We start from the raw sequence: 13,782 nt of genomic DNA on the forward strand, positions 1-13,782 counted from the left end.
AAGATTTTTCTTTGAACAGAACTGGAATGCAAGTGATTAGAATGATTTAAGTGAATGTTATTAAAACCACGAAGGTTAGTGTAACACCAAACTCATGAGTGGTTAGAGAAGAGGACTGTTTCCTGTGTTAAAAGACTGGAGATGAGAATTCTACAAGATGGCAAGACAGTAAGGTGGCAAAATAAAGTTTCTAGTAGACAGTAACGTTGTAGATTGAGAACATCTGAGGCTATTTAAGAGAGATTTTAAGAATTCCTGTAACATGTCTGAACATTCCAGTTGTAATTTCAGAGGTCTCTGTTGTTCAGGCCTGTTAAGGATGAGTTAAGTGGGCTTTATCGGATCTTTGTAATTTAGTTGTTTTTATCAAGTGCATCATTCCGATTTTTGAGTTATAAGCAAAGCTGCTCAATATCGTCTCTTTGTGACTTTATTGGGCAGAAATGGAAGCTTGGAAGTGATGTTGCTGGTTTTAAGGTTGAAGTGTTGTTTAATGTGTCCGAATCATGGTCTTCCTTGTTTACGATTATTTCACTGGGGCCCATATTCTTTATACAGTTTAGAAATGAAAGAAATTGCATTTCTAAACCTCCAAGAGTGAGACAAAACAAATTGAGTGACAGATTTAAAAAAAGTCACCTATGCACATGCAGTTGAAGAACTGACATTTGCTTAAATGCACTTTGTTGAGGTTATGTGTGAATGAATGATCCCTTACCAAGAGCACTGTTGTGCTTGCACAGTTTCTATCAGAAAAGAAAAAACCTCTTACCTCTTTTTTTTTCTTCTTTGGAAATTACAGTGATTGGTGTGAACCATACAATTTCACTTTTAAATTTGCGACTTCTAAAAATTCTTTTTCTTCCTGACATCATAATGTGGCCTCAGAAAATCAGACAGTTGTTATTACAAATAAATAGCAGCTCCACTCAGACATTGAATAGACAATTATAAATGTCTGGATTCTTTCCCGTTTTGTGGTGGCTGCTTTTAGATGTGGAATAAAACCACATTAACCATAGGACGTTGTTATTGATGCTTAGTATCCTATTCCTGCCACATCTATCAAGTATCTTGTTAAAAATATTTTTTCATCGTCTAACAATAACTTTCTGCTTTATAAGACTTAGAATAGGAAGCACTGAGGTATGAAAGTATTAAAACATCGGAAGACAAAGGGACCATAAAATATTGTCGAATCATACTCTCACATTTGATAGCTGACACACTGCATCAATAGTGTGCTCAAAGTGTGTTTGTTTTTCTGATTCCACAGATGGCCGCCCATGCCCTGTCATTCTCTGGGATGCATCTTTATCTCCAGCAAGTAATGACACCCATTCTTCTGTTAAGCTCACCTGGGGAACTTATCAGCAGTTGCTAAAGCAGAAGTGCTGGCAGAATGGTCGAGTACCCAAACCTGAGTCGGGTTGTACTGAAATACATCATCATGAATGGTCCAAGATGGCACTCTTTGATTTTTTGTTACAGGTAAGTTTATCACATCAAGCAAACAGTTATCTAATACTGGTGCTGAGATATATTAGCCTGACACTAAGGATTGCTCAGCGCCTGGAGTTTTTATGAAGCTGGTGATAACATCTATTAGGTTGTTCCAAAAGTAATTGCGGTTTTGGCCATAATGGCCAAATGCAGATGAAGCCTCCAGGTAGCAGGCTCCAGAGAGAATAGATCGTAAATGTTTCTATCAGACTTAAAGAGGTACCAGACTCTCAATCTCTCCTGGACCAAGAAAAAGATCTGGAAAGGGAAGGGCATTCTCTACAGAATGTGGATTTTCCCCATAAGTGACAGCTTTGCAGGGCCATTTCAAAATATATCAAAGATATACATTTTTGGGTAAAATAATCAGATTTCTTTCAGAGCCCACTGTCTGTCATGTTAGTATCTTATTGCTACAGAGTCTGTTTTGCCAGTCTTAAGTTCTGTTTTAATGTTAATGCCAGTCAACTGTGCCTGAATTCCAAATGGAGGAAGACATAAGGAGGCATGCCCAACCACCCATTCCCAGCATGGCCTGAACTAGCGTTTCAGGTTTACTTTTATTTTTTATTTTTTATTTAAATTTTTTTTAATAGGTTTTGTGGGGACAAGTGGTGTTTTGTTACACGGGTATATTCTTTAGTGGTGATTTCTGAGATTTTGGTGTATCCATCAACTGAGCAGTGTACACTGTACCCAATGTGTAGTCTTTTATCCTTCACCCTCCTCCTATTCTTTCTCCTGAGGCCCCAAAGTCCGTTGTATCATTCTTATGCCTTTGTATCCTCCTAGCTTAGCTTCCACTTATGAGTGAGAACATATGATGTTAGGTTTTCCATTCCCGAGTTACTTCACGTAGAATAATGGTCTCCAATTCCATCCAGGTTGCTGCAAATGCCATTATTTCATACCTTTTTTATGGGTAAGTAGTATTCTATGGTATATATGTATATCACATTTTCTTTATCCACTTGATTGATGGGCGTTTGGGCTGGTTCATATTTTTGCAATTGCAAATTATGCTGCTATAAACATGTGTGTGCAAGTGGCTTTTTTGTATAATGACTTCTTTTCCTCTGGATAGGTAGCCAGTAGTGGGATTGCTGGATCAGATAGTGGATCTCCTTTTAGTTCTTTAAGGAACCTCCACACTGTTTTCCATATTGGTTGTACTAGTTTACACTCCCATTAGCAATGCAAAAGTGTTCCCTTTTCACCTTATCCAGGCCAAAGTCTATTATTTTATGATTAGGGCCACTCTTTCAGGCGTAAGGTGGTATTGTATTGTGATTTTGACTGGCATTTCCCTGGTTATTAATGATAGTGATGTTGAACATTTTTTCATATGTTTGTATATCTTCTGAATATTCTCTGTCCTTAGCCCACTTTTTGATGGACTGTTTCTTTTTCTTTCTTGCTGATTTGTTTGAGTTCCTTATAGGGTCTGGATATGAGTCCTTTGTCGGGTGCACAGTTTGCAAAGATGTTCTCCCACTCTGTGGGTTGTCTGTTTACTCTGCTGATTAATTCTTTTGCTATGCAGAAGCTTTTTTGTTTAATTAAGTTCCATCTGTTTATCTTTTTTTTGTAGTTGTTGCAATTTGCTTTTGGGTTCCTGGTCATGAAGTCTTTGCCTAAGCTGATGTCTAGAAAGGTTTTTCTGATGAATCTTTTGGAATTTTTATGGTTTCAGGTTTTAGATGTAAGTCTTTCATCCATCTTGAGTTATTTTTGTATACAGTAGGAAATGAGGATACAGTTTCATTCTACTCATTCAAATATGCATGGGATGTGTTTCCATTGGTTTGTGTTACTGATGATTTCTTTCAGCAATGTTTTGTAGCTTTCCTTGTAGAGATCTTTTACCTCTTTGGTTAAGTATATTCCTAATTATTTTATTTTTATTTTTTGCAGCTATGGTAAAAGAGGTTAAGTTTCTGATTTGATTCTCAGCTTGGTCACTGTTGGTGTATAGCAGAGCTGCTGATCTGTGTACATTAATTTTGTATCCTGAAACTTTACTGAATTCATTTGTCAGTTCTAGGAGTTTTTTGGAGGAATCTTTAGGGTTTTCTAGGTATACAATCATATAATCAGTGAACAGTGACAGTTTGACTTCCTCTTTACTGATCTGGATGTCCTTTTTTTCTTTCTCTTTTCTAATTCCTCTGGCTAAGACTTCCCTTACTATGTTGAATCGAAGTGTGGAAAGTGGGATCCTTGTCTTGCTCCAGTTTTCAGGGGGAATGCTTTTAACTTTTCCCCGTTCAGTATAATGTTGGCTGTAAGTTTGTCATAGATGGCTTTTATTATCTTAAGGTACGTCCTTCTATTCCAATTTTGCTGAGAGTTTAATCATAAATGGATGCTGGATTTTGTCAAATGATTTTTCTGTATCTGTTGAGATGATCATGTGGTTTTGTTTTTAATTCTGTTTATGTGGTATATCACATTTATTGACATGCTTGCATATGTTAAATCATCCCCGTATCCCTGGTATGAAACCGCTTGATCATGGTGGATTATCTTTTTGATATGCTGGGTTGGATTAGCTAGTATTTTGCTGAGGATTTTTACATCTTTGTTCGCCTGGGATATTAGTCTGTAGTTTCCTTTTTTTTCTGTTGTGGTCTTTTCTGGTTTTTCCTATTGGGGTGATACTGGCTTCATAGAATGATATAGGGGTGATTCTTTCTTTCCCTATCTTAATAGTGGAATAGTGTCATAGGATTGGTCCCAATTCTTCTTTGAACGTCTGGTAGAATTCAACAGTGAATCTATCTGGTCCTGGACTTTTTTGTTGTTGTTGTTGGCAATTTTAAAATTACTGTATTAGTTAGGGTTCTCTAGAGGGACAGAACTAATAGAACAAATAGAATAGATATATATATGAAGGGGAATTTATTAAGCAGTATTGACTCACACAATAACAAGGTGAAGTCCCACAATAAGCTGTCTGCAAGCTGAGGAGAAAGAAAGTCAGTAAGTCCCCGAATCTCCAAAGTAGGGAAGTTGACAGTGCAGCCTTTAGTCTGTCGCAAAAGGCCTGAAAGACCCTGGAAAATCACTGGTGTAAGTTCAAGAGTCAGAAAGCTGAAGATCTTGGAGTCCGATATTTGAGGGCAGGAACCATCTAGCATGGGAGAAAGATGAAGGCCGGAAGACTCTGCAAGTCAGCTCCTTCCACCTTTTCTGCCTGCTTTATTCTAGCTGTGCTGGCAGCTGATTAGATAGTGCCCACCCAGATTGAGGGTGGGTCTGCCTCTCCCAGTCCACTGACTCAAATGTTAATCTCTTTGGCAACGCCCTCACAGATACACGTGGGAACAATATTTACATCTTTCAATCCAATCAAGTAGACATTCAGTATTAACCATTACAATTGTCTTTTCAATCCTGCTGCTTGCTATTGATCTGTTAAGAGTTTCTATTTCTTCCTAGTTTAATCTAGGAGGGTTGTATATTTCCAGGAATTTGTTCCTCTCTTCTAGGTTTTCTAGTTTGTGCATGTAAATGTGTTCATAGTAGCCTTGAATGATCTTTTTCATTGCTGTGGTATTGGTTGTAGAATGTCCCTGGCTTAGAGATTAATTCAGTTGTTTGGGGGCTTAGAATTTAATTTTGGTTTACATAATCCTGCAGTAATCATACACATCATAGCTACCATTTATTGAGCTTTGAGGAATATTGTCTTACCCCATTTGGGAGGTGAGTAAACTGAGGCTTGGTGAGGTTAAGTATCTCACTCAAGTTCTTACAACCACTGAAGACTGGAGCTGGGATTTGTTTGGATCTGTTGATGGTAAAACTGTCTTCTTTCCAACATTCCACACTGTGTTTCAATGGTCACTTGGCCATGCAACTTGTTTTCCTTATTTTCTTTCCAATTGAATTTATTGCAGTTTTTAAAATGAAGATTCTGCATTAGAATATAATAATATAGGGATATGGATGAACCTGGAAACCATCATTCTTAGCAAACTGACACAATAACAGAAAATCAAACACCACATGTTATCACTCATAGGTGAGTGCTGAACAATGAGAACACATGGGCACACGGAGGGGAGCATCACACACTGAGGTCTGTGGGGGGAGACTAGGGGAGGGACAGAGAGGGATAGGGAGTTGGGGAGGGATAATATGGGGGAAATGCCATATAGAGGTGACAGGGGGATGGAGGCAGCAAACCACATTGCCATTTATGTACCTATGCAACAATTCTGCATGTTCTGCACATGTACCCCAGAACCTAAAATGCAATTATATATATATATATAATTAAAAATTAAAAAAAGAAAATAATAAATATCATCATCTATATAATTATGTGACTCCAGACATCTTATACATTTTTCTTATGACTCTTTTCTCCCTTTGATGAATATTTCAGTACTTTTCTCCACCTCCTCATTCTGATTATTGCCTTTCCCTTCCCCCATTTTAGGAAAAAAAGTTTCTGTTGTTGGATTGTTAACTAGTATCATGTGGAAATTTGGAATGGCCTTAGGACATATGCTAAATATTCTCCTTTTGTTAGTTCATTTTCTTTGTGTGTGAGTGTGAGTAGGAGGAAGAAATTGGAAAGGGACAAAAACGTAGGAAGAAAACCAGTTTAGTAGTGAGTCACAGTCTATGAAATAGGTACTTTGATGAAGGAGAAAAGGATCTCTGATGTTAGTGGTACAGAGACATCAGCAAGGACTAAACTGGGGAGTAGAACATTTGACTTTGCAAGGAGGTGGTCAGCAGCCACGAAGTTCTGCCTCCTTAAAGAGTGTTTGAGGGTCCAGCTATGAGGCTATAACTGGTTTTAAGCATTATATATGCATTATTTTATTATTCAATTTCATTAATGTACTAGCTCTGTGAAGTAGACGTCCTTTCTTCATTTTACAGGTAGGAAAACTGAGGCACAGAGGAGTCTGAGATTTCAAGCTAACAAGTTAGTCTGCCACAGTTTGATAGATGTTAGCAGAAGATATGAAACTCCCTGGTCAGAGACAAATGACTTTCTTACTCATGATATAGCAGGTGGTATGAGTTTTATGCTCCCTTGCCTCTCAAGTTCTTTTGGGGTGATATAGAGTGGCCTTGGTGAATGCTTCAGATAGTGTGTTTATATCACTGCTGAAGGACTCTAAGCTTAGGAAACCCCTCATTCTATAAGGAACTGCTAGTTAACCTGTCTAATATTTGCCTCAGAAGGATACAGTATCTTGATTATCTTTGTCAGGAAACAAATCTGCACTTCATCTCAGAGGGAGATACTCTCTGTTTGCTATGCTAACACTCTTCAAAATACACGCGGAACAAAATCTAATGTAAGATGTGCAGAAATGCCATGAAGAATTGTCTCTCAACAATTATCTAACTTGTTTAATGTTACATAGCTAGTAAGTTCCTAAACAGAGATATTATCAAATCTAGCTAGTGGTAGATTCAATATTTTTAGCAATTTTTGTGTAATTACTACCAAGTTATCTTTGGATTAATGAAACAAGTCGATATGATAAAATGTAATAGTAATAAAGTGAAGAATGAATGAAAGTACCTCAGGTCAAGTAGGTAAAAGTTTTCACTATGAGGTCAAATGTTTGGGGAGTGGTAAGCAGAGATGTTGAAATTCCTGCGAATGGTTAGAAGGACAATGTAAAATAAATTATGAACCTGGCAGTGAAGTCTATGAGAAAGGACTTTGAGGTTTGAAGCTGGTAAAAATAAGAGCTAACCTATTGTGAATAGAGGGCAAGCCCTTATGTTCTCTAGTGATACGTGTTTTATTTTAAACCCCTCAACTAAATCTCATTCTACCCTACTGCCTTTATCATTCTCTTTTCTATTGAGGGAAGCTCCATTTATGCAACATCTATTGTGTGTTATAACGTAGAAAACAACCACAATGGTAGCAAAGTAGTACAAAGTGATCATCCTCACTGTTCTACTTCGAGTTTTTTAAAAAACTATTTAGTTAAGAAAACATAGTGCATGAAACAAATGATGGATCCATCTAAGAATTACTGGATGACAATATAAGTTCTAATTTTTATGAGGTCAAACAAGGAAGAGCACTTTGCCATAAAATAGTGAAGGAGGAAGAGTTTGAGTAGGATTGTAGGTTGTCAATGATAGAGAGGATAGGGAAAAGTTTGAGTAAGAATATAAGATTGGTACCATTCATACAACATTCAGGGCATCCGAAATGTACTATTTGAAGCAGAGAGTTCTTTGAGAGGAGTAGTAATGCTTGCTGCCTCTAAGAGATGTTTCAACATAGAGGAAGAGAGATGTTTCTCCAAGATGTATGTTTACTTTGTAATTTTCTACTGTTCATGCTTATTCCTGACTGAGCAAGAGCAAATTCCAGCTGAGCCCCAGTCTTCTTCTGACTGCATCGGCAGCTTTAATCATTATCGTGCCTATCCCATCTGTGACTTTGAGGATGAATCTGCACATGTGAAATCACTATCAGGAGTTTTCAACAAAGATAAATATTTCACATCTGTTTCCCCCTCTGCCTGGAGTGGGAGGGTCTTTCTCTTTTTTGATACTCTATAAGGTTGAGGTCTCTGCAAAACTTTACTGGAACTTGCTCAAATTATAATACCAAGATTGGAGCTCCTGATTTTGGCTATGGCTAAAGCACAAAGCTAAAATCAGAAGTTAATCTGATTGTTATCAGTTAATTTGGTTAATATTTACAAAAGTAACTTTATTTGTCAAATTATATACGTAGGGATGGATGGCAACTGAGAGAATGAACTTACACATTTTGTTTATTCAACATTTACTTATTTCCCACAGTGCAAAAGGTCAGAGGCTAATTTCCTATAGATGTTGCAGCATTTTACAATTTCAACAGTAAGGTATGACAGTACCTCTTTCTTTTTCTCTTGCCAACTGTGGGAAGTAGAAAACAAAGTAATATTTTTGCTGATCTTGTGGATAGTAAAGGGGTCTTATTTGTATTTTTTAGTTTTTCATTTTGAGTGATATTGAGGATATTATATTTTCTTCCCCTTTTTAAAAATAGAGACAGGGTCTCACTCTGTTGCCCAGGCTGGAGTGCAATGGTGTGATTATAACTGCAGCCCTGGTCTTTTGGGCTCAAGCAATCCTTCCACCTCAGCTTCCTGAGTAACTGGGGCAACAGGCACATGCCACTACACTTTTTAAAAATTTAAAAAAGCTTTTTAAAGACAGGGTCTCATCATTTGGCCCCGTCTGGTCTCAAACTCCTGGGCTCAAGCAATCACCTGTCTTGGCCTCCCAAAGTGCTGGGCATGAGTCACCACACCCAGCCTCCATTTTCAAATATTTATTATATATACTTTACTTTCTATGAATTGCTTGCTCAAATCGTTGTGCCTTTTGATTGCATTTTATAGCTTTTTCTTATTGATTGATAAAAATTTTTTTGTATTTTATGAAAATTAACCTTTATCGATCTTATATGTCTTAAATAATTTTTCTGACTTTGTTGTTCTTCTGACTTTGCTTACAGAAGAGCTTACTCCAGAGGAGTTTTACTTGTTTTTAATAAAATCATATCTTGATTCTTTTACTTCCTGTATTCAGTATCATAAAAATTTTTTTATTTAAAAAAATTTTTTTATTATTTTTGGAGACAGGGTCTTGCTCTGTTGCCTAGGCTGGAGTGTGTTGATGTGGTCATAGCTCACTGCAGCCTCAGTCTCCCAGCTTAAGTGATCATCTTGCCTCAGCCTCCTGAGTAGCTGGGACTACAGGTATGCGCCACCATGCCTGGCTAATTTTTTTGATTTTCGGTAGAGATGGAGTGTCACTATGTGGCCCAGGCTGGTCTTAAACCCTGCTGCTCAAGTGATGTTCTTGCCTTGTCCTCTCCAAGTGTTGGGATGACAGGCGTGAGTCACCATGCCTGGCCATAAAATATTTATAGAACAATATTAATCAAAAAGTTTATTGAATAAACAAATGGACAAACTTAGGCCATTTTTCATGAATGCTGTAAATAGTTATTATTATTGATACACTCATCAATTACACGAAAATTTTTATTTTAAATCAGAATAAATGCTTAATTTAAATGGTATTGAGGAACGTATTGGATGGATATTTGTGAACAATCTTAGAAAAGTTGTGCCTGAAGCAAACTAAAGTCACTTGCTCTATGATACCAGAGCAAGAGCAAGGGAATACAGAAACCAGTTGTTAATTTTCTGTACACAGCATTCTTTTTGTTTCACCCATTTGACAAATCTACATTCACAAAGGCTATGCCATTTTACTGGGTCTGTAAAATGTGAAAGAAACACAAGTAATCTTTTATTCTTAAAGTGTGGGGGTAAAAACTGCCTAGACAAAAATTCACCTCCATTAGGATGACAAAGAGAAGTATTCTAGAGAGTGTTTGAGTTTCCAAGATTTGGTCAAATTTCTCTCAAAAGATTATATAAGATAACAGGAGCACATTCAGGAGGTAGAAAACTTGCTTTTTGACCAAAGAGACACTATTCGTAATGGTTAGGACCTGGGACTCTGCTGTCAGTTATATTTTCGTCCCAATTCCGCTATGACTGATTTAACCTCAAGAAGTTGCTTGAACCTCTCTCTACACTGGTATCCTCATCTGTAAAATAGGAATAATAATGGTGCATATGTAAATATTTTATACACATAAAGCATTTAGAATGATGCCTAGTACATGGTAGGTCCTCAATAAGTAATGCTTATGAATTAAGCAACTGATCATCCAGAAATAAGAGTAGAAATAGGGAAGAATTAAATAAATTATTTTATCATTATTTTTATTTATTAAATTATAAGCCATTCTCAAATAATTTCATTTCTTTGTATTCTTATGGACTTTCATACTTATATGCCTTTGGCTCTTAAGTTTTAAATATATTTGACTAGTCTGTCTTAACAAACTGTAAATTTCTCAAGGGCAAGTCCCTGTCTTTTTCAACTTTGTAACAATTTTATTAGCAGCAGAGTGTCTGGAAATGTCACACTTACTTAGGGCATGGTTTATTGAAAAAAAAAACTACTTAGTTATATTAAAATATTAAGTCCAAAATGTCAGATTAAAAATGTTAAATGTAAAAGATATAAAGTGTTCTGACAATACAGGTATACATAGTTTTGTTAAAGGAAGAGAATTAGAAGTTTAGAAAATAAAAGAAACAAGTAAAAAATGTTTAATATTTTCAATATTTGATGGAGTTCTTGATATACTTACATTTTCTAAGAATAACTATTTAATGATGACTTAATGTGTGTTAACATGGAAGGGTACCAACAAAGATGTGTCTTGGGAGATATTTTCTTCTATCATCAAAAAAAAAAAAAAAAGCTGCGTATATTTCTTTTCACTTGATTGTAGCAGACTTTTTTGAGCTCTTATCTGCTCCAGACACTGAGTAGGTTTAGTGCTGGTAATAAAAGACAAATGAGATCATTTCCCTGCCCTCAAGAGTTATACAATCTACTAAAAGAGACAGATAATCACAGCAGAATATAGCAAGTGCCATAATTGCATTAAGAGTAATATTTTACAGGAAGAAATAAGGTACTATTGATTATTATTGGAGGTTCGAGAGCGTAGACAGAAAATGTGATGTAATCTAGAAATGGAGGAACCTGCAGAAATTAGGTGAGTACAAGAGATGGAAAGAGAGTTTATGAGAGAGAGGAATTTTGGCAAAGGGTTGAAGGTCTGAAAAGGTTCATTGAGTGGGAGAAATGGTGCTTACAGAAATATCCTGTTTCCTAAGAGTGATTTTCTCTCAGATGGCTGTGAGTAATAAACTTGTATTCATAAATTCAACAGACAACAAGAATATCAGTTGATATGCCTTGCCTCCTGGATTTGTCTTATTTAATATAACTGTCCTCCTAATTTTTACCTGACTTCTAAAGAATTATTTCCTGAATCTAATGAATTAGATCAAGAGGTGTTCATCTTTGCCCTACTTTCTCCTGTATTTGATTCTGTGCATTATTTTTTCCACTTAACGGTATGATAAAAGTAAGAGTAAAAATTCCAACCAATCACAAGAGGGAACTTACTACTGTTCATGGAAAGATCTTTGTTTCTGCAGGAACATTCTATTTGGAGGACAAACAAAGATTCAAACTATGTCCTCCTTGGTAGATGATGAGGATTTTTCTCCTGCTTGATGCTCAAGGGCCTTGCAACCAGCTTTCAGAGGTCAGTGAGAAAACACATTCACAGGCAGGTGCTCTGACAGCAAGAGGCATAGTGCTCCAGGGTCCTGGACATTGGGATTTCAAATAGTTTCGGTTGGTTTTATTGCTTTGCTGAATCAGAATACTGCCAAACTAAATGACCTCTAGCCATGTATTTATTGGTAAGTTCAAGCAAATGAATGAAATACTTTCTCATTTATTTTCTAGCAAACAATGAGAGATAATGTAGTTGGATGTTGCCTTGGTTTCAAGTAGCAAAGAGAGTCTGGGATTAGTTGTCAGTATTGGTTAGCATGCTGAATTGGTTGGGATCTAGGGAGCAAAAATTGTCAGGGATCAGAGGGTTTAGAGAACAATATACTTCTGCTTTTTATTATTTTTGAGGCATTTCTCCATTTTTTTTTTTTTTTTGTGGAGGCAATTAGAGTGGTTCATTTGGTTACAAGGAGTCACTTACTAAGGTAAAGGATATGGGAACGTATGATGCTAGGCATTAAAAATGTAAAATTCCAAACTTTCAGTTATGGACATACTAAGCACTGAATGGCATTGTGGTTATTATAGACTTCTAATTGTGTACAGCTAAATTTGTCATAAATGAAATTCAAAAGTCTGACTTAGTTTCTACTATATATATTTCCATAGTTTGTTGCTAGGAGAAATTATTTCAGCATTGATGATGTTACTTAAGATAATTAATGATACTACTTAATAAAATAATGATGTTATCTTATTTAAGGAAGCCTCAGAAGACTTTCCAAATTATCTGGCAACGTTACAATTTTATTCTCCTGAATATTGCTTGCAATAAGTGAGCATATTGGCCAGAAAACTTGGTATTTATTGGGAACCTATGATGTGTTTACTGCTTTATATATTTAGATGTATAGAGACAGGGGAAGTGATGTAAAATAAGTACATATACAGATCTACTTATAACATCAGGGAACATGGAGGTTTTTTTTGGTAGGGAAATAATGTAAACAAATGGTAAACCATGACAAGGAAATACTGTTATTAAAGGAGGATTTGGGTTATTTTAGTATTGGTAACAATATTTGACTTATGTTTTTATTTTATTCATATATTTCATTATACTAAGTTCAATTTATGACACTTTATTTTTAAATACATCATCACATTTCAGGAGACAGCACAAAGGATATCATTTTTTAATGCAAGTGTAACTAAACAATAATTTACTTTAAATAGCAAGTGGCCACTTCGTCCTCTCAAACTTGATGTCTAGAAGTAAATTTGTTACCTCATCACCTAACAATTTGCCATCTTGACTTGCCTATTTTTATTCATGTCATTACTATTTTTAAAACATTCCAGAATTGAGCTTTTATGTCATCTTTTAATCTTTCTCTGCTTAGTGTTTCATATTCAAGTAGCAGTGAACTTTGATGTTCCTCAAAGTCATTCCTGTCACTTTTTTCCTTTTCATTTCTGCTAATGTTACCTCAATGAGACTTTTGTCAATGTAGATCAAGATACTGTAAGAAACTCGTAACTAATCTCCTGGTCTTTAGTCTTACCCAACTGCCAGTTAAGGTGCAAATCATTGCTGAATTTATCTTTCTTATTTCTCTTTTAGTCATATGGCCACTTGCAAAATAAAATGTCAAAAGACTTCCATTTGATGGGAAGATAAAGTTTAAATCCTTTAGTGCATTAAAAATTATTATGGAAAATTAAACATATGCAAAGGAAGGCAGAATATTATAATAAACCTTTATGTACCTGTCACTCAGCTTCAACAATTATCAGCTCATGATCCATGTTGTTTAATGTCTGTCTCTACCTACTTTCCACACCCACATTAATTTCAAGAAAATCATTGGCATTGCATTATTTCATCTGTAAATATTTCAGTATGTATCCCTAGAATATAAAACACATAAGCACATTACTATTGTCACATCCAAAAGAAAATTGAGCAATAATTCTGGTCAAATATCCAGTCAGTGGCCAGATTTTTATTTAATAAGTGTCATTTATATATTTCAGTTTGTTTATTTGAATCAAGATTTAAATAATGGCTACACCTTGTGATTGGTTTGTGTGCCTTCTAATCTATGG

The 13,782-nt window shown here is 35.8% G+C and overlaps 1 protein-coding gene and 1 long non-coding RNA gene across 6 annotated transcripts in view; both read left to right on the plus strand.

Annotated features, from left to right (window-relative positions):
• The window catches only part of GASK1B (golgi associated kinase 1B), a 51,997-nt gene that overhangs the window by 16,406 nt on the left and 21,809 nt on the right, over positions 1 to 13,782 (plus strand). For all 5 annotated transcript variants that reach the window (XM_032248571.1, XM_032248570.1, XM_032248574.1 and 2 more), the window contains exon 3: positions 1,277 to 1,491. In XM_032248571.1, coding sequence (XP_032104462.1) covers positions 1,277 to 1,491 — 215 coding nt within the window. The remainder of the gene's footprint in view (positions 1 to 1,276; positions 1,492 to 13,782) is intronic.
• Positions 4,432 to 12,457, plus strand: LOC116530487. Its single transcript, XR_004260025.1, has 3 exons — positions 4,432 to 4,823; positions 10,477 to 10,482; positions 12,447 to 12,457. It is a non-coding gene; the product is annotated as an uncharacterized LOC116530487 (long non-coding RNA).

Source organism: Sapajus apella, unplaced genomic scaffold (genome assembly GCF_009761245.1).
Source record: "Sapajus apella isolate SASKATOON/1434 unplaced genomic scaffold, GSC_monkey_1.0 scaffold67, whole genome shotgun sequence".
Taxonomy (NCBI): Eukaryota; Metazoa; Chordata; class Mammalia; order Primates; family Cebidae; genus Sapajus; species Sapajus apella.